The sequence below is a fragment of the Myxocyprinus asiaticus genome, chromosome 12, assembly GCF_019703515.2.
Source record: "Myxocyprinus asiaticus isolate MX2 ecotype Aquarium Trade chromosome 12, UBuf_Myxa_2, whole genome shotgun sequence".
NCBI classification, from domain to species: domain Eukaryota; kingdom Metazoa; phylum Chordata; class Actinopteri; order Cypriniformes; family Catostomidae; genus Myxocyprinus; species Myxocyprinus asiaticus.
The window spans coordinates 32,912,039-32,939,833 of NC_059355.1; the positions used below are offsets into that span (position 1 = coordinate 32,912,039).

Consider the following 27,795-nt stretch of genomic DNA (forward strand, 5'->3'; position numbering starts at 1 on the left):
GCATGTGATGATTGCTACATGTGGGCAACAGTAGATATCTCTTCACAAGAACACAGCCACGCCAACCCCGTTGGATAAAGCAGCTTCTCCATCCCGAATCAAAGAGCTGTCATCTTCAGCAGCAGTGCAGTGTAAAGGTAAAGACTCCATATTCATATGTCTTATCGAATGTTGCATTAGTTGCTGCTCACACTGGCTTTGTGTCTCTAGCCTATTTGTCATTGTGTGTAGCTCATACCATCTGACCTCCTGTCATGTCTTCTTTTATGTTGGGAAGTGGATATAACAAAGAAAACAAATCATTTATGTGACTTTTACTTTTACTTGTGTTCTTTTGTAGATGTTGTCGTTATTGTCATATCCGTAAGTGATTGAAAATGGCTATATACATATATACATATATATACATATATATATATATATATATATATATATATATATATATATATATATATATATATATATATATATATATACACAGGGTTGGGAGTGTTACTTTTGAAATGTATTCCACTACAGATTACAGAGTACATGCTGTAAAATGTAATTTGTAACGTATTCCATTAGATTACTGAAGGTCAGTAACGTATTCTAAATACTTTGGATTACTTCTTCAGCACTGGTAGATTTTTTTTTCACTTGTTTTGACTATAAAAACTCTGCCAGTACAGTAAGACAAAATACACGTTAAATATACATTTTCTGAAAAACCTAAATATCTTATGGAGTTATCTAATTGATCTTGTTTTAAGTATTTTTAGATATTTTTACAGGAAAACAATACAAAAATTATTATCAAGAATAAGATTTTTTCCCTAATATCAAAGGTCTTACTAGAAAAAACTAAATTATGATCCAACGTGAATTTGCTTGAAAAAAAAATATGATCGTGCCTGGTAACATGTGCATGTAAAATGGCTAGAAATAGCATTTTAGCTTAGTGTAAAGCTGACAATTTACACAAGGTTTATTTCTATTTCTTCTGCTACAAACGTCATGGTTACTTGTGTAACCTCCATTCCCTGATGGAGGGAACGAGACGTTGTGTCGATGTAGTGACACTAGGGGTCACTCTTGGGAGCCCGAGACACCTCTGGTCTTTGATAAAAGGCCAATGAAAATTGGCGAGTGGTATTTGCAAGGTCCGGCCATTTCAGCAGGTAGTTCAGCGTTGTGGCAGGAGAGACACAACGTCTCGTTCCCTCCATCAGGGAACGGAGGTTACACAAGTAACCATGACGTTCCCTATCTGTCACTCACTCAACGTTGTGTCGATGTATTGACACTAGGGGTCCCTATATGAAACGTCGCAACTGGCTGAACTGTGTTACGTGAACTGGTGGTGTGTGATGGGCAGACAACTGTGTGCCTCATAGCCAGACAACCAGGCCGACATGTAACCTCCCCCAACATAGTTATGAGTGTCGAACGGCCCTTTGGTGACAAGTCGACTACCCAAAAGATAGAGATAGGCTAGCCCAGTTGTGGCCTCTTTTCCCCTTCTTTTTTTCCCACTCCCTAAAAAAAGGGGGAATATCCGACTGGGCCGACCAGGTCTAGTCGGGGGGTGTCCCTCCCAAGGGGAGGACACCGCGGAGACCACACCTCACCCAGAGAGAGGGGTGATATTTAAGTGGAAAATACGTCACATGGTCTTGCCAAACTATGTAGGAAGTATGTCATGTGGAAAAGTCTCATGGTAGATCCTACCCAACGGAGGAGGAGTTACTACAAACATGGAGACTGTGGCAGAGGGGGCTCTGCCCAAGGAAGATGCAGTTTGCCAACAGGGAAACGAATTAGCGGAAGATATACATTGCATGGGGTTACCTTACAGGGAACCACCACATGCGGAGCACCTACCCCAGAACAGGGCTCTTAGTTAGCACGTGTACTGGGCCAGCAGCGAGTCTCTCCGAAAACTCGACTGCCACAGGGCTCGGAGGAAGTCAACCAGGGAACACAGTTTGTTAACACTACTGGAAATTAATGGCGCACATCTTCAGCTCAGAGGAGGTGAAAGGCACTATGTGCAAGTGATACACCTGGCCAGCAATCCCAGGCTTATCCACTTGTATTGCGTGCCACTACCCGGGATGAAACCGGTTCCACCCTGAGGTTGTAGAACCTCACAAAGGTGTTGGGTGTTGCCCAGCCCGCTGCTCTGCAAATGTCTGTTAGAGTGGCACCCAGGCCGCTACACCCCTGGTAGAATGGGCTCGTAGCCCTACCGGGGGCGGCACATCCTGGGCGTGATATGCCATAGCTATGGTGTCAATGAGCCAATGGGCGATCCTCTGTTTGGAGACAGCACTTCCTTTCTGCTGTGCACCAAAGCGGACAAAGAGCTGCTCAGAGATCCTAAATCTCTGCGTGCGATCCAAATAGATGCGTAAAGCACACACTGGACACAGCAACGACAGGGCTGGGTCTGCCTCCTCCTGGGGCAGCACTTGCAGGTTCACCACCTGGTCCCTAAAAGGGGTCATGGGAACCTTGGGCACATAGCCCGGTCGGGGTCTCAAGATCACGTGAGAGTAGCCCGGACCGAACTCCAGGCACGTTTCACTGACAGAGAATGCTTGCAGGTCTCCTACCCTCTTGATGGAAGTGAGTGCAGTCAGGAGGGCAGTCTTCAAGGAGAGTGCCTTAAGCTCAGCTGACTGCAAAGGCTCAAAGGGGGCTCTCTGTAGACCCTGAAGAACTACAGAGAGGTCCCATGAGGGAACGAGGCGCGGTCTGGAGGGGTTCAGCCTCATGGCGCCTCTCAGGAACCTGATGATCAGGTCGTGCTTCGCTAAGGACTTACCGTCCACTGTGACGTGGTGTGCTGCTATAGCAGCAACGTACACCTTCAAGGTGGAAGGGGACAGCTGCCCTTCCAACCTCTCCTACAGGAAGGAAAGCACCGATCTGACTGCGCATTTCTGGGGGTCTTCCCGTCAGGAAGAACACCACTTACCGAACAGACGCCACTTAAAGGCATACAGACACCTCGTAGAGGGGGCCCTAGCCTGAGTGGAGACATGGAGATTCCAGCTTAGGTCTTCCACATCTCGTCCAGGGGCCAGACATGGAGATTCCAGAGGTCTGGTTGCGGGTACCAGATGGTGCCCCATCCCTGAGAAAGAAGGTCCCTCCTCAGGGGAAATTTGCCTGGGGGGGGCTGTCGCGAGGAGCGTGAGGTCCGAGAACCATGTCTGGGTGGGCCAGTAGGGTGCTACCAGGACGACCTGCTCCTCTTCCTCCCTGACCAGGGGGCCAGCTGTGTGCCAGCACGTCTATGCCGAGAGGTGCCTCGGTCGGGGCGTACCAGAGCGGGCAGTGGGAGGATTCTTGTGAGGTGAACAGGTCTACCTGTGCCTGTCCAAATCGACTCCAGATCAGCTGGACCACCTGAGGGTGGATTCTCCACTCTCCCCTGAGGGTAACCTGCCTTGACAGTGCATCCGCTGCAGTGTTGTGGTCGCCCGGGATGTGAGTGGCTCGCAGTGACTTGAGGTCCTGCTGACTCCAGAGGAGGAGACGGCGGGCGAGTTGTGACATACAATGAGAGCGCAGACCGCCTTGGCGTTTGACATATGCAACCGTTGCCATGTTGTCTGTCCAAACTAACACGTGCTTGCCCTGCATCAACAGCTGGAACCTCTGCAGGGTGAGCAGAATTGCCAGCAACTTGAGGCAGTTGATGTGCCAATGCAGCCGTGGGCCCGTCCATAAGCCGGCGGCTGAGTGCCCGTTGCAAACAGTACCCCAGGCCATTTTGGAGGTGTCTGTGGTGACCACGACGCACCTGGAAACCTGCTCTAGGGAAACGCTTGCTCGTAGAAACGTGAGGTCGGTCCAAGAGCTGAAGAGGCGGTGACAGACCGGCGTGATGACCACGCGATGTGTCCCGCGGTGCCATGCCCATCTCGGGACTCGAGTCTGAAGCCAGTGCTGAAGCGGTCTCATATGCATCAACCCGAGCGGGGTGGCCATCGCTGTGGATGCCATATGCCCCAGGAGCCGCTGTTTTCTGTTTGAATGCTTTCAAACAGGTCAGCACCGACTGTACTCGCTCGTTTGTGAGGCGCGCTGTCAATGAGACTGAGTCCAACTCCAAACCGAGAAAAGAGATGCTCTGAACCGGGAGGAGCTTGCTCTTTTCCCAGTTGACCCAAAGCCCTAATCGGCTGAGGTGCGAGAGCACCAAGCCCCTGTGTGCGCACAACATGTCCCGAGAGTGAGCTAGGATTAGCCAATCTTTGAGATAGTTGAGAATGCGAATGCCCACCTCCCTTAACGGGGCAAGAGCTGCCTCTGCGACCTTCGTGAAGACACGAGGGGTCAAGGACAGACCGAAAGGGAGGACCTTGTACTGATACGCCCGACCCTCGAATGCAAACCGGAGGAAGTGTCTGTGTCGAGGTAGAATCGAGACGTGAAAGTACGCATCCTTCAGGTCTACCGCCGCGAACCAATCTTGATGCCGGACGCTCACCAGAATGCGTTTTTGCATCAGCATCTTGAACGGGAGTCTGTGTAAAGCCCGTTCCAGTACTCGCAGGTCCAAGGTTGGCCGCAACCCACCGCCTTTTTTCAGTACGATGAAGTAGGGGCTGTAAAACCCCTTCTTCATCTCGGCCGGAGGGACAGGTTCTATCGCACCCTTCCGTAGGAGGGTGGTGATCTCCGCGTGCAAGGTAGCAGCGTTTTCGTCCTTCACCAAGGTGAAGTGGATACCGCTGAACCTGGGCAGACACCTGGCGAACTGAATCACGTAGCCGAGTCGGATGGTCCGGACCAGCCACAGCGACAGATTAGAAAGCGCAAGCCACGCATCCAAGTTCTGTGCGAGGGGGATCAAAGGGACAACCTCGTCGGATGAACCGGCAGGTGGGGCCTCGCGGCGGGGTGGAGCTCGAGGTGCCACACCATGTAGTGGCCGTGCTGAGTCTAGGGACATCGAAGCATTTACCTGGCTCCTTGTGACCACCCCGGAACAGCCTGGGACGGGGGAGGAAGAGGCCTGTCCTCGCAACCCGTGGAGACTGTCACATCGGGGGTGGATCTGTGCCACAGCTGGGCACGCAGGGGCAGGGAGACCGCCGCTGGAGCGCCAATCCTGCAAGGGTAAAAAGGTGGACGGTGGTCGTGATGACGGCCGTGCACACCGGGTATGTGACCCAGGGAAGGAGGAAACCACTCTTTTGCTGAACTGTTGGGTACCGCAGCCACCTGGGCATGCGGCGAAATCAAATGAAAAGGCAACAAAGGATTCTCCACCCGGCCATCCACTGGGGGATGGAGTGGTCTTCCTACTTTTCCAACGCAGTGAGTTTCGTCAACCCTGGGTCGCCTGTCTCAGGGGCACTTTGAAGCCCTTCGTGGGTTCTTGGCAGCCAGCTGTGAGAGCAGACAGGTAGCGTCCATGCTGGGGCCGGGCCGAAGGGGCGGGCTGCGGCGGAGCCGGTGCAGTCACCGCAGGGGGATGCCCTTGGCGACGAGCAGACAGGGTGCGGGATCTTGAGCCACGCCGGGCCAGGATATGCCGGATAGCCTCCATCTGCTGCTTCACCATCGAGAACTGCTGGGCAAAGTCCTCGACGGTGTCGCTGAATAGGCCAGCCTGGGAGATGGGGCAGCAAGGAATCGTGTCTTGTCAGCCTCACCCATCTCGACCAGGTTGAGCCAAAGTTGCCGCTTCTGGACCACTAATGTGGACATCACCCGCCCGAGAGACCACGCCATGACCTTCGTCGCCCGGAGAGTGATGTCAGTCGCCAAGCGCAGTTCTTGCATCAGATCTGGGGCGGAACTACCCTCTTGCAGTTCTTTTAGCGCCTTGGCTTGGTGGACCTGCAGGAGAGCAATGGCATGGCAGCTTATCCAGCAGCACTGTAGGCTTTGGCCGTCAGGGACGACATGAACCTACAGGGCTTGGACGGGAGCTTTGGGCGTCCACGCCAGGTGGTGGCGCTCTGCGGGCATAGGTGCACCGCGAGCGCCTTATCCACCGGGGGAATCGCCGTATAGCCCCTGGCCATCGAGGGTAGTGAGGGCGGGGGAACTGAGAAATCGGGACCGGGCAGTAAAAGGTGCGTCCCACGAATTTGTCAGCTCCTTGTGCACTTCCGGGAAGAAAGGCACTGGTGCGGGGTGTGGCTGCTTTGAGCGGCGCCCAGGAGAGCATGTCCACCGTTTCCGCATCAGCATGTGACTGGGCAATCGTCCCCGAAGGGGGGAGCCCAACTGAGGCTTCTGCATCCGACTGGACAAGCCCGCTCTCCGATGCTGCGCTCGAGAGCTCATCAGCTTTGCGGGCTCCGAACAAGAGGTCGAACTCGCCGTGAGATGAGCTGGCAGACTCATCCGGAAGCCCGATTGGGGCAGACAAGCGTGCTGGGGAATGGGAGGTCTGCGGGGGGATACCCGGTGATTCTTACGAAAGCAAGCCGCAACTGCAACGTTGCCATGGTCATGTTCTCGCAGTGAGAACATGAACCATCCACAAACACTGTCTCCATGTGGGTCGCACCCAGACACGAATGACAGCGATCGTGACTGTATGAAGTTGAGATGTAACGACCGCAACCAGGAATTATACACAAATGGAAAGGCATCTTTAAAAAGATGCGTCTTTAAAAAGACGTTCCGTGTGTGCCGCTCTTTTAGAGAAATATACTCTTTCAGGAAAATACACTCTCTTTTTTCTGCCGAAGCGCCAATGGGCATTCTCTGCAGTGCACCAGTGCAGAGGAGGGAGAAGCTGCTGAAATGCGCCATCAGATCCAGCAGAGGTGAATGAACAGCTCAGTAAACATCGAACGTTCGGCTCCGAAGAGAAAATCTGAATGAGTGGTTGCACGCCAGCTCCTTTTTTACCCGTATGTCCGGGGGAGTAGCATGCAAATACCACTTGTCAATTTTCATCGGCCTTTTATCAAAGGCCAGAGGTGTCTTGGGCTCCCAAGAGTGGCCCCTAGTGTCACTACATCGACACAACGTCGAATGAGTGACAGATAGGGAACTTACTTCAAACTTACTTCTCTATCTGCTCGTATGAATGTAACACATAAGAAAGTGTTTCACTGCTGTTCAAATGCACTTTGGATTGCATTATTTATATGTATATATTTTTCCATCTGAAAGGACTAAATATTAAATGAAACAAATGACAATAAAATGCAAAGTAATCTCTTCAGTAATCAAAATACTTTTTGAATATAACTGTATTCTAAATACCAATGATTTAAATTGCAACTGTAGTGGAATACAGTTACTTGTATTTTGTATTTAAATACGTATTCCTTTACATGTATTTCATTACTCCCCAACCCTGTATATATATATATACATATATATACATATATATATATATATATATATATATATATATATATATATATATATATAGTTTATATGTACAGAACATTGAGTAATATACTGTATGCAAATATTATCCTGTCTGCATACTATCTGTAAAAAGATCTGTGCTCAGTGACTTTATAACCTAAACAAAACATGTACATGTACAATGAAAACCATTTGTGTTTGTAGAAAGGATTGGGCAGCTAATCCATCTCTCCAGCAGTAACTGTGAGGGCTTTGTAGGTTTGTAAATGTCAGTGAGGGGAAGTGACAGAGATGAGGAGAGACTTTGAAACACCCACACTCACCACCCACAGCTCTTTTTGAGACACACTGGAGATATTTTTTTTTCTGCTATACACATTCAGCAAAAGCATTTCTCCTTTTACTGAAATCCGGCAAATATGTTATAATCAAGAAATTGGTGGATAATGGTACAGAATGGTAAAAATGAAATTAAAAACAAATACATAACACGCAAAAACATTAGAAACCCAAAGTGCTATGTCTGATGCAGTGTATTCATTCCAATAGGAGCATTCTTAATAAAAATCTTTCATATTTATAATAATTTTCATCAGTTGCATTTACAAATATTATTTAATTATATAATGCTTACGTAAAAGATAATTATTTAAAACACACATAAAAATAGTAAATAACATGAACCCTGTTCACAAATGATGCTTGACCATTTCTTATAACTAACTTTCACTTTGTTAACTATTTTACAGTTAGTTTTAACCAACTTGTCCCTATGGACATGTTCCACAAAGTAGGACAACCAGAAAGTGTCCAAATACACTGTTTAATCTTAATTTTGAACTGTATATCTATTGTTTTATAATTTAACACCAAATGATAATTCAAAGCCCCTCACACACCTGAAAAGTAATAGGTAGGTGCGTAAGAAAAAAGATATTATCAAGACAAAAAAAATAAAAAATCCAGCACACTACAATAGCATGCAAAAAAACAATCAAGAATATATTTGCGACGTTAAATGAAAACATAACAATTAAATCTGTTTTGCAAACTATGGTAATGTGGAGGAGTTTTTCTTTTTGTCTTGATAATATAATTTTATACCTAAAAATATTATTTTGGTAAAATAGAACGCTTGCAAAGTGTGTTCTTTTTCTTTAAATTAAATGCCACTTGGTTTGATGTTCTATTATCTAATATTTAGTTGTCTAGCATCGTTTGTGAACAGAGTTCATGTCATATACTATGTTTATGTGTGTATAAACTAATGATCTTTTGCGTAAGCATTATATCATTAAATAATATTTGTTAATGCAGTTGATGAAAATGATTAACATTCAAACATTTTAAGTGTGACTTAAAGGGGACATGACATGCCTTTTTTATTATTTTAATATGTTACTTGAGGTTCATTTATAATATTAGTAAAGCTTTTTGTAAAAAATTAATTGTGGCAGACAAGCCTCTTGTTCATCGTGAAAGGAGAAAGCAGGAACCGGATTAACGATCAACAAGACTTTAATTACAACATAAAACGCTGAACTGAAACATAACACACACACACGAACACTGCTGTGTGTGTGTGTGTCTCTCTCTCTCGAACTGGCATCCCAGGCTCCTCTTTATCCCTCTCCAGGCTGATTGGGCTGATTCAGCACCGGGCGTCCATGATTACAGCCCGGCCACGCCCTCCTCGTCACATACCCCCAACGCCCGATTCAGGCCGGGGAAACCTCCGGCCTGACTTACTCCCCCCCTCCCTTCCTGGAGGGGAGGTGTTGCCCTTTCGACCGTCCTTCCACTGGCCAGTCTTCCCCACCTCCTGGGAATCTGAGTAGGACGAGGGGAGGGAGAGGGGAGAGGGAGAGAGAGAGCGGAAGAGCCCGAGAGAGAGAGGGGAGAGGGAGAGGAAAAAGAAAAAAATCTCAGGTTCCCGACCATGCTGCCACATGGTCCTTTGCCAGCTGCACTGCCCCCTGGTGAATGGCAGCGGGCTCCTCCACCTCCTGGCAGATGGCAATGACTCCTTCACCCCCTCGCGGATGGCAGCGGGTTCCTCCACCTCCTGGCGGATGGCAGTGGGATCCTCCGCCCCCTGGAGGATGGTAGCGGCGAGGATTCCATGACAGCGTGTCTTCCTCCAATCCCAGGTTTCGGCACCAGTGTGGCAGACAAGCCTCTTGTTCATCAGAAATGGAGGAAGCAGGAACCGGATTAACAGTCAACAAGACTTTAATTACAACATAAAACACTGAACTGAAACATAACAACACACACACACGAACACTGCTGCGTGTCTGTCTCTCTCTCTCTCTCTCAAGAACTGGCATCCCCAGCTCCTCTTTATCCCTCCCCCGGCTGATTGGGCTGATACAGCATCGGGCATTCATCGTTACGGCCCGGCCACGCCCTCCTCCTCATCACAATAATATATTTGTAAAACATAATTCCATCCTCATTCTGACCCTCTGTCAGAAATGCTCTGTTTTGTTGCTGCTTCTCCTTTAAGACTTGACTGTAAAGCCAGCTTGGTTTCAACAAAATCTTCTTTTTGCAGTGAGGATGTTTTGAGTTCTGAAACTTACAGCATGTTTTTATAGTACAGTAAACTCTAACAAGTGAAAAGATCAAGGACAATTTTATTCCTCATGGCATTACCCCTTTAAGATTCGAAATTCTGTATATTCATATATAAATGTACACAAACTACTGATTTGTTAAGCATTACATAATGTCTGTTAACCCTCATGTTGTGTTACAGTCATTTTGATCCGAAAAGGATTTTCTTTTGCCTGTTCTTTCTTTTGGTGCTCCCGGTCAAAAATGACCGGCCTATAAAAATTGCTTATAAATCTCTCATTATGCTATATTATCACCAAATATTGGATGAGATCTTTTTGCCAACTTGTTTTCTTTCAATTAGCACAGGTTTTGTATTTCTTTTTGGAACTTATTGATCATAGGCCTCACTGACCTGAGCTTATGCACCTCCGTTTTTTAGTGAAAAAAGCATTATTTGTGGATAATTTTGGCAATATTAAATCAAATATGAAAACATTCTGTACTATTTATCACACTAGTGTGCTTTAATGTTTAACCAGGAAGTTTGTTTTCAAATGATTTTATTTTGTACAAAATGGCACAAAGTTGCACTTGTGGTGTTCCCAGTCAAAAATGACCAGCCATTGAAAATGACTGGGGGAGATCAAAAATAAGAGAAAAATTGAGTGTTCAGGAGCATGTTCATAAAGGCCTCGGACCTGTGCACGTGGACATACACACACATACATGCACACACACTCACACACACACTCACGTACATGCACAATCTCTTTTGAGTATTACATGCTTTCTTTTTCACAGAGATGATATTTATCCTACCCTGAACTTCATCCAACATCCATTCATCCATCCAACATTACCACACACATGCACAAACACACACATGCACACACACACACATGCTCACGTACATGCACAAACTCTTTGAATATTACATGCTTTTTTACATGTTGGTGTTCACATATGTGCATGTGTGCTTGCAAACATAAAGGCCTTGGATCTGTGCACATGCACATACACACACATGCACACTAACACACACACATGTGTGTACACATGAACACACACATACTCACGTACATGCACAGACTCTTTGAGTATTACATGCTTTCTTATATGTTCATGTTCACATATGTGCATGGGTGCTTGCAAACATAAAGGCCTCAGATTTGTGCACATGCATATACACACACACATGCACACTAACACACACTCACACACACACACACACACACACTCACATACATGCACAATCTCTTTTGAGTATTACATGCTTTCTTTTTCACAGAGATGATATTTATCCTACCCTGAACTGCATCCAACATCCATTCATCCATCCAACATTACCACACACACACACACACACACACACACACACACACACACCCACAAACATGCATGCGCATGCTTTTTTAAACAATTGCAGTAGGACTTTCTCAATTATGGCCACATTTGGTGGAACAGCTACTAACAGATAAGGAGTACTTATTCTTATTTTTTTCAGTATAGTATACAGCAAGTATTGACACATACTATATAATTTGTCAATACAGCAAGTATCGACACGCATTAAATAATTTGTCATAGCAAAGTGAAACAGGACTTGCTGCAAGAGGATATCTAAATAAAGTAACACTGACCTTGACTTCACTGTTATGTTGGGCAGAATGTGATTTGAGGAGACAGCCATCATGTTACATAGGTAAGGTCCTTAGAGAAAAGTATGCTGACAAAAATAGAAGGAAAGGGTACCTTAGGTAGGCTGTAGCCCGCTGTTACCCTGCAACTGTCATGGCAGTGTGAAACAGGGTGTAAACGAAGGCAGTGTCTCTGGGGCACAGACGCACCTTGCTTAAACAGAGACTGAATCATCACTCCCATGCACTCACAAACCCCTTGGAGTCAGACTCTGTTTTTTGTTATGTTTTGTTTTTTGCACCATGCACAACAATATTTTGTCTTTAAACATTTATTGAAAGCTTTAATAGTAAAATATTTACAGTCTCTCTCTGAGTTTAAAAATGGGTGTTTGTTCAACAAGGCACTTTTGGCCCTGTGTATACTATTCCATTAAAACACTCTCGTTAGTTTATTTAATTTGTATTCTAACAATGCCCGACAGTGAATATACATGCATCACAAGGGAATTCTGCCATTTTTGTCTTTTTTTTTTGTTTGTTTTTGTTTTTTGTTTTTGCCTAATCAGTCATTGTTCTGAACGAACAAATGTCATTTCCACCACTTCTTAAGTTATGTACATTGGTTGAGAACATTACACACACACCACATGTATAATATTTCATCTCTATAGCATGTTCTTCACCGATACTGTTGTTTTCTTGGTAACCAAGTATACTAACTTGATGAAACGTTATTAGTTGCACAATTGATTGTGGTGGAAATGGCAAAAGAACTGGGGGAGTCACTCCTTATTTTCATTTTCACACAATAAGTATTGTTCATTCTGTTATATGTCCTATCATTCTGTTATATGTTCTATTATTTGCATGTCTATTTATACTCTTACCTTGTTTTATATTCTGTGTCTCACTGTAATGTTCTGTGTGCACTTGTTTCTCCTATCACCAAAAAAATATTCCTTGTGTACGTGAGAACACTTGGCAATAAAGCTCATTCTGATTCTGAAATGGTTTATGTGTATTTATGTCTTTGGTTAGATAATCATAGTTTTAAAAAATATTTGATTTTAATGTTTTAATATGACCATCTTATAAAAAAAAAAAATAATAATAAGCCTGTTAGTCAAAATTAGTTAACAAATTATTTTCTTTTTTTTTTTTTTTTTTTTTTAAATAATAAAAATAAACCCCTGGGATATTAAAGAAACACCCATTTACATCACCCATTCCTGAACATAGAGAGCAAAACTAATTTAAGATAGGTAAAAGCATTCCTTTTCAAACATGGACAAGCAAAGAAAAAACAGCCTTAAATAGCCAGAGCCCGAGTAGAAATCAGATGGCTTAGCACATTGATAGTGGGCAGAGCAGTCTCAGCAGGAAATCTGACATCTCACTGAGCTCCATCACACGACTCTACAAGGACCTTCACGTGTTTCACTGAGCAGGAGGATGTGGTGTACCTTTCATGAGATCTCTTATCTGTGAGGGAACCCTCAAAATCAACGTGGCAGTTTTCACACCCCTGATTTGTTATTGATTATCACAAAACATTTTGAATCATTATGTACATAAAAAATCCAGAGGAAACAGAAAATGTGCTGTACTTTGGGCACTTTTGGTTTGGTTATTCTATTTTAGATTACCCACATCAAGTGGGCAGACCATTTCATATCACACAGACTGGAAATTAAGCTGTAATTTACCTATACCCTGCCACTGCATTTCTAACAGAGTATATTCACTTTCTTAGTCCCATTTAAAACAATATTTATTTGCTAACTACTTTGAGAACTTTTAGGCCTTTGGTGCTAATTAGTCATCTTAAAAGGTTTAATTCAAATGTATTTTATTTTGTAATTATGCTATAGTTTACAATTATATGCAATGCTGCCCTGCCATACAGCACCACTATACTTTGCTAAACAGAATTACATTTAGTACTGGGGAGTCTCAATAGATTCTGAGTGCATTAAGATTCTGATTAAATGTTTCTATTTGACTGAAATTACTCAAAGCTTAAAAACCCAAATCCCTACATCAAAGACATATCCCAGAATATTAAATTGCCAAACTCTCAGGATAAGAGAAAGTGAATGTTTTTATTTCGGGGGCAGCTCATGATGATTTTGTAAGGATGAGACAGAGTATCTTTTCTTTAGTAGACTCCCTGTAGCTCCATTTGTGCTGCATGGCTGCATGGAACATGAACTGACTTCTCCCTGACTAGATTTGTCAGTGGATTTTATAAATAGCATGGCACGTGTTCTCAACCCAGACTAAAAAAAGATATTCAGTTCTGGTAGTACTGCAGTGTATCCCCTAACCCATAGTTCCCACTGTTAATATACTGTAGTATAAAATTATCTCTTAGTCTAACATTTAAAACAATACTGAAAGTGGTAATGTGTATTGTATCCTTATGTGTATTTTATAATGTGAATTTTATGCTTTGTGTTTTGAGATCTATTAGACCTTCAAAGGTAATTAGTCAGCATAAAAAATACAAATAACAGGGCTGATGAACAATATATATATGTCATTCCTTTGTTACTGTAATTTAAATAATTTGTCCACACAATTTAGTCAGACCAGTTTAGGCACAGTTCTTTATAAACCATCCTATGACAACCTCCATTAACTGTCTGATCTCATTAACATACATTGCTATTTGTACGTTAATATTTGTAACATTTAAACGCACATGTTTTTACATTTGGATAAACACTAAAACATACAATATGGACATTTGAAAGCATAGAAAACGTGAACATCTTTACATATTTACAGCTTTAGAAACGTAAAATATCAATTACAAATATATTTGAATACACAAATCGATTATGAATATATTTGTACCACATTTAACCACATTTCAACAATATAAAAACATGTAACAAGTAGATTAATGTACAGTAGCAATAATTTTTGTTACAATATACTAATTTATATATATATTACAGTCACTAATCCCACACCTAATCCTAAACCTAACCATAACCATTTATTAAGCATATACAAAAATGTAACAGGCAGATAAATGTAATCACAATAATTTATTCAGAAAAATGGCAAAATTAGTCCAGTTGGCGATGCACTGCATCCAGTGTGCTCTCTGATGTCATACAATAGCATTGAGTGAGGTGGGGAGTAGAATTTAAATTCTTAATTGCTGTGAATCTTCTCCTGATGCACTCCATAATGGTACTGTCATTTCTCATTCAAACATATACATTGCAGAATATTAAATAATATAAATATATTAATAATTAAAATATATTATAATGTTATAAATATTATAAATATAATTAAAATATATTATAACTGCATTAAATAAATGTGGTGGCATTTAACTAATCTCACTGATTCTAAATTAAATGTAATTAACTGATTAATTCTATGAAATATTCAATATTAATTAATTAAACAGTACACGTAAATATTTGTACATTTCTATTGGTGTTAAAACGTAAAATGATGACGTTTAGATGCTGTTAATACGTCAATATTGTATGTTTCGGTATCTATGCAAACATAAAAGAATGAACGTTTGCTTGAACCAAACTTTACGTAAGAATACATATGAATTCTCATGAGATCGCATTGCAATTAACAGTCTGACTCATGAAAAATGTCACCATAGTTAGTGAATCAGATCTTTCAGCTTGCGGATCTAGTATGAGATTTAAAAAAAAAAAAAAAAAAAAATCTATAAATACATTTTTCAGGGGAAATACTATGAAAAAAACCCAAAAAAAACAGTGACAATAAAAAACAAACTGACAAAACCAAATGCAAAGCTGATTTTAATGAGCAAGCGCTTGAAGGATTACATTGGAATATACTTCCCCTTTAGTATCCCTGGTAGTCATGACATTGGTTTTCTGATATTTCCCAGCAAAGCATGCAATAACATGTTGAGAGGCATTACTCATGCCTATTTGTATAATTTATGGAGCAATTTTTGACCCAACATAAAAGGGAAAAAAATTACAATTTCATGTTGTGTTCCCAATTAAAGTAACTAAATGTAAAAGCAATAGGCTGTGTCTAGTTTGCTGGATCAGTTCTCATCTGTCATGAAAGAAAATTGAAAGAGAGGGATTTTAAATAATGGGAACATAGGACCTGTGGGACTAAACGTACCTTGAACTGCAGGTGCAATAACAAAAGCAAAATAATTTGGGTCTTATGTTGGCCCAAATGTTTGTGTCGCATTGAGGGAAAAGGTGGCATCTGGCTTGCTAGTAATTGAGAGCCATGGGAATAGTTATTAACAAAATATGCCCTCCGAGGTGTGGTGTAAATGTATAAATCTCTATCATTTTCACAGGCAAAGCAACCCCGGAGCTCACTTATTCCTACTCTACAATAGACTGAAAGAAATTGTGTTGCAAGGACATTCAGTAAGTATCCACTTATAGTTTATGTAAGTGTTAATGTGTGTGCATCTCTTTCTCTCTCTCTCTTTCTCTCATGCTCGCTCACATGCTCTGTCTTTGGACACAGCCATTTGGTCCTGATTGATTCTTCTATGATGTAAATGTTCATGCAGAATTCAAGATAATGCATTATGTGAGGACCAGGTGCATGGTTTCATTTCTATGATTCACATTTTGAAGAAATATTATTTTTACAATATTGTGAATAGATGATTAATGAGCTTTGCAATAGTGTGCTGTATAATGCATGTTCATGGTAATGTCTGTAAGCATTACTATAATGTAATCAGACTGGATATAATGCACACTTGAGCTGTTATTATAGTCATAGTTTGCAATGTTCTTAAAACAAACCACTTCATTCATTATGAATACAAAGTCTTCACACTCTTGTTATTTAAGCTTTCTTTTGTCTATCAACCCCCCCCCCCCCCCCCCCCCCGGCATTCAGGGCCATGAAAACTAGACTTGGGTGCCTGTCTAACAAATCTGACTCATGCAGCGATTTCTCAGAATTCCTGCCTCCTGCACAAGAAAGGTCCACAAGATACTTAAAGTAAGTGATAAATACTATGGTCCCACTGTAAGAAATAAAATCAATTAATTAGCTCTCTTATAACTGTAATTGATCAGTACTTTTGGTTGCCCCAGGTTATCCACTGATGAAGTGACCAGATGGGCAGATTCCTTTGATGCTCTACTGTCCAATAAATGTAAGTCATATTAAATATGATAAAGTCTTTGGGTCTGAATGTATGTTCAGTAATTAGATTATTTACAATAATGTTTGAAACATGTTAAAGTATGGGGGTTTGTTTGTTTTGTAAATGTACTGCATGATATAACAATCAAATCTTTATTTAATTTTGACAAACTATACATCAAAACACTGTCAGAAAAAAAGTGCAGGGCAGTATTTTCCGAGAATAAGCATTCTTTATTAATGAGTAATAAATAAGATATTGTAACTAGAGGTACAAAAAGGGTCCGCTAGATGGTGCCACCCCAGTGACGACCGCTGTACCTTAAAAGTTACATTTAGTACTTTTTTTCTGAGAGTGTAGAAAGGTCTAAAACCTCAATATTTCAAGCTTTAACATTTTTCTTTGTTTCACAATAGAAATCTTATAGTCTATCTAATCTTATAGTCTAATCTAGTCAACACACAGCTGTACAGAGAACAAACCAAACTCAGGCTCGCTTGACATTTGCGACAGCACAAGATGAGAATGCGTTCTTCCATCCACACACAGCTGGACGGAGTGCAATTCCGAATGCAGGGATCTTGAGACATGTTTTTCTACGTTTTAAACATTTAACTTGATATAGCGACCTTAAAGCTGTGTTTATGACATGGCGCAACCTAAGTGAAATGTTCCAAAAGTGTCCCACAGGTCGATATAGACAAGTCCTTAGAAAAGCCCTTATAAAAATATCTATCGGACGGATTGACAAATTCAGTTGCAAAATGGATTGCTGTGGAACTGTAGGCCAATGATAGGCTTATGTTCAATAACATGGAAATAAACAATATTGTCTTCTAAGGGTGGCCTACTTTTTTTTTTTCTTCATATAAATGCTGTACTCGTCTGCCACAATAACATATGTTGCAATTAATTAAATAATCATGTAAATTAATACATTAACACATTCTAAATAGGGAAAAAGCTGACTGTCTAATACTGTACAGCAACCTAGCTTCTCCAATACCTTGTTTAATCTTTGTATTGATTTGTACAACATCATTGTATATTGTCCCCAAGCTGATAGAATCACACAAGGCTTTTGTTCTCGGCTAGTCTGTTAATTACATTTCTACAAAGAATTGCTTTAGCCATGAGGTTCACCAGCAACTTATGTAAGAAGCTCTCCATATTAATGTGAAGGACGCCATTTCCCTGTGAGTCATGCATTTGGCTGCGATTTGTCTAGTCGATTGCTCACAAAATGACAGGCTTTATTTTCTCAGGCTTAAATCCAGCATCAATTAGAACAGCATGTGTGTCTTTTCCTGAACCTCACCACGAATAGCTTCTGTCTGTGCTGTGCTGATGAAGTTCACACTGAAAAAAATCTTTCAAAGTAGTCCCAGTTTTTTTACTAGAAACTTACCGATATGCTTATGCTTTATTGGTGGTGCTAGGTAAGGCAAACATTACTATTACTAATTCATACACTTAGGGTAGGAATTTGAACTAACCCAAAACCCTACTAAACCTCAGCACATAACTTGTCCCGCTCATCTGTGCTACAAACATGAATGATACTCAAATCGTGCAGCATATTGTGGAGGGTAAAACCACGAGTATCCAGCCTGGTCTCATAAAATCATGTTGCTATACCTCAATTTTTGCAAACTGAGTTTTACGTGATTCGTATGTATCGCAACATTTTCCTGGTGAAATAAACACAGAGGCTCCTACAACATGACTTTTATTTCCTTTTACACATATGAGTTCACATACACTTATTTTTCACCTGTTACTCACACAATGCTATCTTATGACATCAAAAGAGTGCAGGATTAACGTGATCCAAATTAATGATAGCACAATTGATAGAGCATTGCCCTTGCAATGTGAATGTGAAGCGATATGATTTTTTGAATATTAAGTCCTTTTTTACTATAAATCTTTCACTTCTCACTTTCACTTCCACATTCTTCTTGTTTTGTTTTTTGGCGATTCACATTCTTCTTGTTTTGTTTTTTGGTGATTCACATTCTTTGTGAATATCACCACCTACTGGTATGGGCTAGTAAAAGTTGGAGATTTATAGTAAAAAAAAAAATTTGAAAATTGAAAATTGAAAAATTAAATATTGATCTGTTTCTCATCCACACCAATCTGATTTTTTTTAATCAAAAGTTGTATTAGTTAACATTAGTTAATGCACTATGAACTAACATAAACTAACATTGAACAATTGTATTTTTATTAACAAACATTAACTAAGATTAATAAATGCTGTAAAAAAAAAAAAAAAAAGAAAAAAAAAGAAAGAAAGAAAATGTTAATTGTTTGTTCATGATACCTAATGCATAATCTAATGTTAATGAATGGAACCTTTTTGTAAAGTGTTACCACTTCATTTGTGTTCTGCAGAAGAAATAAAGTCATACATGTCTGGGATGGCATGAGGGTGAACTATCCCTTTAACCTTCATAACCTCATCTGTTTGGAGAAAAATTAACTCGCTTTTAGAGCCACACAGTGAAATTTCACCTCGAACTGCTGCAATACGTTTAAGAAACCACATAATATAGTTTTGCAAGAATGTTGCCACAGTCACAGAATTTTCAAGAGATCAGCCTGAAAATATCACAGACACTTGGAGGTGGTCTCTTTTGACTAAGGCCAAGAAGTAACCACTTAGCAACCTCCCAGAACATCCTAACAACCACATAGAGCAATGCCAAGCAACTACCTACAGCAACCGCTTAGCAACCACCAAGAACACTCTAGCAATCAAATAGCAATGTGCTAGAAAAACACTCAGAACCTCTATGAAAGCTCTGGCATCCAACCACAGCAGCCCTAACATCATGGTAAAGACATTTGCATGAGCAAGAATCAATTTATTTATAATTTTTTCCAGAAAAATTTAAAAATCTAGTTAAGGCAAATAGCGGTGCTAACCAACACGCAAACCATGCAATTTTGTAATTGGGGGGGGGGCCCAGATTGGAAAGCCGAGCAAAACGCTCAATGTAAAACTCATCGGTGCTCACACACTGTGACACTATTTTTAGCCGTCTCGGAGAGGTTCACGTGCGTTGTAAAGGCAAAGTGCTTCAGGTTCACCCATTTGCGCAATTCCAAACATTTGAACTACTTTCTTGTGGCGAGGGATTAAATTTCCGAGTTGAAGGCGGGAGCAGACGGTTAGAGAATAGCCTGAAAAAATCTGATGTGGATATCTGTTTTTATTTTATTAATTAATGAATGAAATTTTTTTGTTACGTAACTACGTAAACTAAATGTGCTCACAACATATGCATCAAATTATCCAATATTTAGAGCAGGCAGGTATTCAATGGGACTTTAGGAGAAGCGTGGGTACACCATGTCATAAAAGGATGTGTAACACGGACTAAAATATGTTTAATTTAGTGTTAAGAAACCAAATGCAGGCACGTCAGATGGGCATCATGTAACGCATCATCTGATTATAGCAATAACAGAAAAAAAAGTTTTTGTGTACACTTGCTGTCTATTTGAATGGCTTTTGCCCTATACAGAAAACAAATGTGGGGTTGCGGGAACGGGAGCAGTCAGGAAGAAAATCACTGCGAGCAGAGAGCGGGTGAGCATGGAATAAATTTCAGTGGGTGCGTTCAGATGCAGGATAGAAACTTGCGGGTGTGGGATGGGAAAAAAAGTTGAACCTGCTTAAAGTTATTATACAAATCTAAAAACGCAACACAGTATAACAGAAATGTTTGTGACAGCGTTTCACCAGATTTGTATTGAAGAACATTGTAAACTGTGAAATACAGACACTGCAGGCCACTATCAACACTCCAGGCGTAAATACGGCAGCAATATATTACAATTGTATAAAACAAATCCTCAAAATAATAATAATTTGGTGTCATAATGTTATAATAAGTTTGACTGAACAATAATAAATAATATTCATCTCAGTTCCAAAAATATAATTGCGTGAAGTTGTAGTTTTTGCACACTCTATTAATTTACAAAAAATATTTTCTAAAAATATACAGTATGTAGGTAAATGTTGCTTTTTTATAACTGTATTGGTGCATATAAATTATATAAATTATATTATAAATTAAATAACATTCTTCCTTGTGTTCATTAAACATGTTGAATGTATTTGGCTACAATGGCTGTTAAAAATTATTTTAAAATTATGATTTAAAATCACTTTTATGTAGTTTCTCCCAGTTGAACACCAATAGGGGGCCCCTGGCTGGAATCGTAACCCCGCCCCTGGTTAAAGCAATAAGCCACAAGATGCTGTGCCTTACAAATATTTTACCACAGCTAAGGGGTTCGACCAACATAGTCTCAACTCATAATAATTCGTTCGATGTGGTGAAATTGTAAGATATCGTATGACTTGGCTCACATGAAAAGGTATGACTTTTAGGGTACGTTTACACAACAACGATGTACTAAAAACTGAAACGTTTTTCCTTTGCGTTTTTGAAAAGTTTCGCGTACAGACGATAACGTTGTCAAAACGATCCCCGTTCACATGGATCCACGAAACGACTAAAAATGCTGTATTATGGCAGGCATTTTTCCTGCCTACAAATGACTGATTTATGCCAACAATCTACCCTTCTCTTGTTCCAAACTCCAGTGTTTACTTTTCTGTGGTACATGGTGATAATCTTATTAAACTCATGGTTAGGTTTAGGTTAAGGATTAATCTTAGGAAAATTTGTAATAACATTGTTTCTGTTTTGTTCATTTTCTCTATGGGAGTAAAAGTAGTATGTTTTTGTTCAAACCACCTCACATAGTATTTTACGATTACGGCAACTTGTACTAGTATTACTACTTGTCATCAGGCCAGGTTGGTTAACTTTATTAATTAATATTCAGAATAAACAGTTCTGCTGCCAAATAATATATTTAATCAGTCTGACTGCAAGCTGTCGACAGTTGCCAAGAACAGTAGCTACTTGACACATTATTATTGAAAGTGCAGTGACATGATGTTCATATTTCTGCATTTTTCAATGGCTTTGAATGCAGTTGATACAATCAGAAATAAGAACCTATCTATAAACAGTCCATTTAAACAGTGCATTCATCAATAGCAATGAATGTTGTGACCCTTCATTTTTAACAAGTGAATCACAAAAATGGGAAATTAAGCCATAATATAATGATAATTAAAAATGGATGTTGTCTATCTTTCACCGACTATAAAGTAACATTGGTTAATACAGTGCATCATATCATGCGTTGTTGACTATTGACAGTATATGCTGTGAAAAACCTTCTCTTCAAATAGGAAACCCAGTAAAAAACATTTAAGATGATGTAAATCACTTCCTGTGTCCATTAAAGTGCAGGATACATACAGCTGAAATTCACATTTGCAACACTGCCCACTCTAAAGGAGAACGTTTTGTTTCCTTACCAGCAGGAGAACGTGTTGCCTCTGTACTCGCCTCTTGGTTGTCCTTTCATTGAATTTCCTGAGAAACATATTGTCTCATTTATCCACCCTGCTATTTGTATGGACTTTAATTGTATCCAAGCAAGGCCTGCTCTCACACAAAAAGGATGCAGTATAAAAAATTGTGCCTTACTGCTTACTGGCACAAAAGACCATTAGATGATATTACAGTAAAGGGATAATTTACCCAAAAAGTATTTACTCACCCTCATATGTTGTTCCAAACCCATATGACTTTCTTTCTTCTGTGGAACACAAACGGAAATATTAGGCAGACAGAATGTTATAGGACTGACTGTCTTCATTCACTGCCATTGTATTGATAAAAAGATGCTGACTGAAGCTTTCAGGCTTACATTCTGTCCATCTAATTCTGTGTTCCACAGAAGAAATAAATTCATACAGGTTTGGAACAACACAAGGGTGATTAAATGATGACAGAATTGTTATTTGTTTTTGGGTGACTATACTTGTATAATCATGAACGTTTCAAAATGGATGACACAATGTCACAGATGTCGGACTAAAGAAAAGGAGCAATATGTCAGACTCGCCTTTGATTGCATAATTTCCCAGTTGATGTTTTTCAGGCAAAACATGTCAGAAAAGTGCCCCCCAATGAACAGTCCACATGCTGTTATTACTAAAAAAAAAAAAAAAAAAGGAAAGGTGGGGTGAGAAAGAAATAAACAACCTTTTGACATGTCAGTTACAAAATATACCACCTTGATGTGTTATCACAGATGTCACAGAAGGAAATAACTTAATTTGATAAATAAAAGCAGCTAGATTGTTGTCTTTGGGAAGCATTCTGTGTGGCCAGCTCTGCTTACATGTGACATGTTAGACAAAATGTATTAGTTTTAATATGGTAATGTGTTTATCCATAATCTTATTTGTCTTTGATTCATAGATGGTTTGGCAGCCTTCAGAACCTTCCTCAAAACAGAGTTTAGTGATGAAAACATCAAGTTCTGGCTGGCTTGTGAGGACTACAAAAAGATGAAATCCCCTGCTAAGATGATGTCTAAGGCCAACAAGATCTACAAGGAATTTATTGAGGTTCATGCACCCAGGGAGGTAAGTTGATTTATAAAACCATGCCAACTACACCTGTCATTGCGTGAGAGGAGATTGGTTGGTTCACCAGACCAATGCATAGAAGTATATTTGAGATTCAGCCTCAAGCCTCATAGACATTCACATCTATACATACAGTGGGGTCTAAAATTGTGCTATGAGACCACTATTTAAAATGCTTTTATTTTGCATTTGACTAATGTAATACATTTGTATTTTCATTGTTTTCCATTACAAACTCTATTAAAGGTGAAAAGGTGAATTAAAAATGTTATATGAATTTCAGATGTCCTTCTCTTGCCTTATTGATAACATGAACTTGAGCTGGCATGGACTCCAAAAGTTTGTGCAACATGAGTTAATATGGTCAATGTCTCAAATTTGATGAATTAATTACTGACAGAAATAGTGTAGAATCTTAAGCATGTATTATTTTACATTTTACAACTTTTCTTTGTTTTAACTTTTGTATACGTATAAAATCCTAAAACTTTTGTTTATTTCAGGGTTTGTATAAGATTTTGAATTGCAGATTTTCAATGTGGTATTAGACTCAGAAATGTGAATATGAGGTCTATAACTACATGTAATAAATTAACTGGTTTTATTCAAGTTGAAAATTGCATTTAACATCACTGAGTAGACCTGAATACATTAGATTATACACACTAAATTAAATTTAGAAGTAACTATTAGCAAGTTACCTCTGTTTACAATGAGAGCTCACTAGCCACTCTAGAAACATCCCTAGCTGCTTGATGCACAGGCTGAGCTCAGTCTGGCCTTCCTTATACAATGTTAACTGACTTATTAGACCATAGCACCAGTACATCCTCTCCCTGGATGATTACTGCTCTCAGGGGTACCCTGCTACACCAGAAATCCACCACCAAATCCTTTATATTAGTGATAATAAACTGCAAATGGATCTGCCTCACTTTAAGACAAAAACCTTTATAAGTGCCCAGTTCTCCTACCCATTTCCACTGTCAGTGCAGTAATAAAAAAGTCTTTAGAGAACTCCTGAAGGTGATATGAGTTGGAGATTTACTGAACTTTTTTGTTTAAAAGGTATATACTGTATACGCTGATTGCCAGAATTTACTTACTTAACCTGGATTTGTTTTTGCAGCATTGACATACAAGACATTTTTACAATACATAAAATACAAATGATAAGACATAATACCATATTATAAATAAATAAATAAATGCCTGAAGCCATGGTTCTCATTTAAGAATCATAAAAGAGGGAAGATGTATGAAGGGGGTACTACCTTTCCCTAATGGAACTGAGCATGAAGATAGTCAAAGGTACAATGAACATTTATAGCTATTTGTCCTTGCTAAGATAACTCTATAAAGGGTGCCTGAAGGCACTGAACTATGTTCTTAACTAAATAAAAAAAAAATATTAACAAGCTAGTTAAAATTATTATTGTTTTTAAATCATTGAACAGTTTTCATGTTTCTTCTTACGGCACAAATAGGAGAGGATTTCTTAGCTAATGCACTTTAAGACCACTGCTAGGTTTTTTCCTCCCACAGAATTCACCCTTTTACACCGCTCACACCGACTTCAGTTCTTTCCTAGCCTCAAACTTGCAAGACTTTTTTTCTTGTATTGCATGACCTTCAGATACTTTATGATTCATTGCTTGTTGCTTGGGAAGTACAACATTGTCACAAAGTATACTCGCCATATGGCTCACAGAGGATGTTCCGCAAAGCCTCCTCAGCCTATTTTGTCTTCCTTACAGACTTGTGTGAGGGAATAAATGTACATTGTTGCAAATGTTGTGTTAGGTAACTTAAAAAAAAATGCTTCATGTGGTAACATCTAAATTATCTGATTATTTTCAATTATAATTTTTATTGAATATGACTGAATCAATATGACTTCATTAGGTTACAGCAAGAAGGCAATTATAAAGGGTAAGATCAAGTAGAGAATAACTCTGTAAGGTAACAACTGCACTTATCCACTGTTTGCAGTGTACTACATTATTGCTGTATCTGCCCTTTACATAAACATAAGCATACAACAGAGTCATGCTTTCCTTGTTCAAATACAGAGTATACATTTTTGAGACAGTGAAGAAGAGTGAAACATTCTCACTAGAGATTGATATATATGTGTGTGATCTGTAGTAAGTTTGATGGCCATATCATTTATTCATTGTCCATGATCTATAGTAGCTGCATAGGGTAGGGCATACACAGCCAAATCAGAATGATTCACATGTTTTAATGAAGTTCTAAAGAGGGAATTTTGTACTCTATAACCCTATAACTTCTATGTCCATCAGGTTAACATAGACCACAGGACCCGAGAGGAAACCAAACAGAGGCTTCTGGAGCCAACTTCCAACAGTCTCAATGAAGTCCAAGCAAAAGTGCACAGCCTCATGGAGAAAGATTCGTATCCTCGGTTTATACGATCAAAGATGTATCAGGACTTACTGAACAGAGCACAGACACACTGTCAGAGGAAATCTGTTTAAACGTGAATGTCTATAAAAGACAGCTTTTTGCTTGCCTGGTGAAAAGACACTGAGATAAAACAGACATTAATTGTAATATATAGCATATGGTCTGTGTGTTTATGAAGTAATTAGATCAGAGTAATCCAATGAGAATTGTCAAAATACAAACTAGGTTCTTGCTAGTTTCTAATGTATAATATGACCCTGTACTTTGCCTCTTTGCCCAGTTCTGTTTGTAACATGTGGCTAGAATGGTGATAGAATAGTCAATGTTTCTTCTGAATGCTTTCAAGCATGTAAATTCAGTCTTTACATGGGTAATAAGTAATAGTAGAGTATGATAATTTATTTTACTTATCTTTAAGTTAACTTGTATACACATTTATACTGATATGTTTCACAACCCAAGAGATGCCTAGTGTGTAATTGCATGCAGCCTTGGCCTGCTGTCATGTCTCAATAATTAAAATATTAATCTAAAAAACAAAAACAAAAAAAATAGTAAAAAAAAAATCATCAGACACACAACACAAATTTTTCATCATGTAATATTTATGATTGTTTATTTTGTTGTTCATTAATTTATTTAAGATTACTTTTATGTACAAATGACATGTTCTGCAGTAATGAATACTAGATCAAGTAAACCATGTCAGTCACACAGTGTTGGTTTGTCTGGTTCTTGTTTACAGCATTTACAGAATTTACAATAGGTAGATGGTGGAGACTCTGCTTGTTTAATTCATATGATAAGTAGGCTTGAAAATGAATAGCACCAGCTAAATTTGGGTCACTAATCTTTCCAGCAGATACAGCAATTTTTTAACATCTCCACTACTGTCATAAAGAATATTTTCTCCTGCTTTGCCTTACCAAGAGATACTTAAGAAATATCACATATGCAGTCATGCTGCTGTACAGAATATCAGTTCTAAATACCAGCTATTCGATTAAACAGTATACGACTGTGAGTGTAACATTGCTTATATACTGTACAACAGTTCTATGAACAAATTAATATTAAGTAACCAGCTTTTTATGAATTTTTGCTCTGCCAACAAATTAGAAGACTGTTGTATTATCTCCTGTGTAATGTTTATATTCTGGCATCTAATTATAAAAACATCTGTTTATACTGTTAAAAGGTCATATAAGAGAAATGACAAAAAAAATAAAAATAAAACCTATGAGAATTAAGGCAAGAGGAAGATTTTCTCTGTTTCAAAAAGAGCAACATTTACTTATACAATGAGTACTTAAAGGGACATAAAGGGATAGTTCACCCAAAAATTACTTTTCTCACATCATTTACTCACCCTCATGACATCCTAGATGTGTATGACTTTCTTTCTTCTGCAGAACACAAATGAAGATTTTTAGAAGGATATTTCAGCTCTGCTGGTCAACATAATACAAGTGAATGGTAGCCAAAACTTTGAAGCTCCAAAAATCACATAAAGTCAGCATAAAAGGTAATCCATAAAATTCCAGCGGTTTAATCCATGTCTTCAAAAGCGATGTAGGTGTGGGTGAGATATACAGTAAAAGAGACAACATTGATCTGTTTCTTACCCACACCTATCATATCACTTCAGAAGATATGGATTTAATCACTGGATACTCATGGATTACATTAATGCTGACTGTATCTGATTTTTGGAGATTCAAAGTTCTGGCCACCATTCACTTGCATTGTATGGACCTACAGAGCTTAGATATTCTTCTAAAAATCTTTATTTGTGTTCAGCAGAAGAAAGAAATTCATTCATATGATCTGGGATGGAATGAGGGTGAGTAAATGATGAGAGAATTTTATTTTTTGGGTGAACTATACCTTTAAAAGTAATGAGGTACACTGTAATATTTGTAAAATACTCAAATAATTAATTAAAATGGTTCTGTTTAGAAGCTCCTGCCGTTCATATATGTTTATCATTAGGAAAAGAGGTAATAGAATCAGAAGAATTAGTACATGCTTGGCATAAACTGACCAAAGATTAGTTCAGTTTATTTTTATAGTGCTTTTCCCAATTCATAATGTTCCACAGCAGCTTTATAAAAAGAATTGTGCATTACAGTACAAACCCC

General features: G+C 39.5%; 1 protein-coding gene across 2 annotated transcripts; it reads left to right on the forward strand.

Moving 5' to 3' along the window:
- Nucleotides 1-26,724, forward strand: LOC127449140 (regulator of G-protein signaling 8). 2 transcript variants are annotated; one of them, XM_051712346.1, is made up of 6 exons: nt 1-137; nt 15,874-15,946; nt 16,434-16,538; nt 16,634-16,695; nt 23,055-23,221; nt 25,531-26,717. In XM_051712346.1, exons 3-6 carry the CDS (start codon nt 16,438-16,440, stop codon nt 25,723-25,725), a joined length of 525 nt encoding a protein of 174 aa, XP_051568306.1. In that variant the 5' UTR covers nt 1-137; nt 15,874-15,946; nt 16,434-16,437; the 3' UTR covers nt 25,726-26,717. The 2 variants fall into 2 exon arrangements, with proteins under 2 accessions (XP_051568306.1, XP_051568307.1); XM_051712347.1 differs by lacking the exons at nt 1-137; nt 15,874-15,946 and adding an exon at nt 20,223-20,287 and having other exon boundaries at nt 16,510-16,538; nt 25,531-26,724.
- The last annotated feature ends 1,071 nt before the right edge of the window (nt 26,725-27,795 follow it).

What these genes read in the sequence shown, in the direction of transcription:
- LOC127449140 (XM_051712346.1), top strand. Translation starts at nt 16,438, where the DNA reads ATGAAAACTAGACTTGGGTGCCTGTCTAACAAATCTGACTCATGCAGC. An exon ending in AGGTCCACAAGATACTTAAA is followed by an intron (nt 16,539 to 16,633) that starts GTAAGTGATAAA and finishes TGGTTGCCCCAG; the next exon opens with GTTATCCACTGATGAAGTGA. An exon ending in TGCTCTACTGTCCAATAAAT is followed by an intron (nt 16,696 to 23,054) that starts GTAAGTCATATT and finishes TTTGATTCATAG; the next exon opens with ATGGTTTGGCAGCCTTCAGA.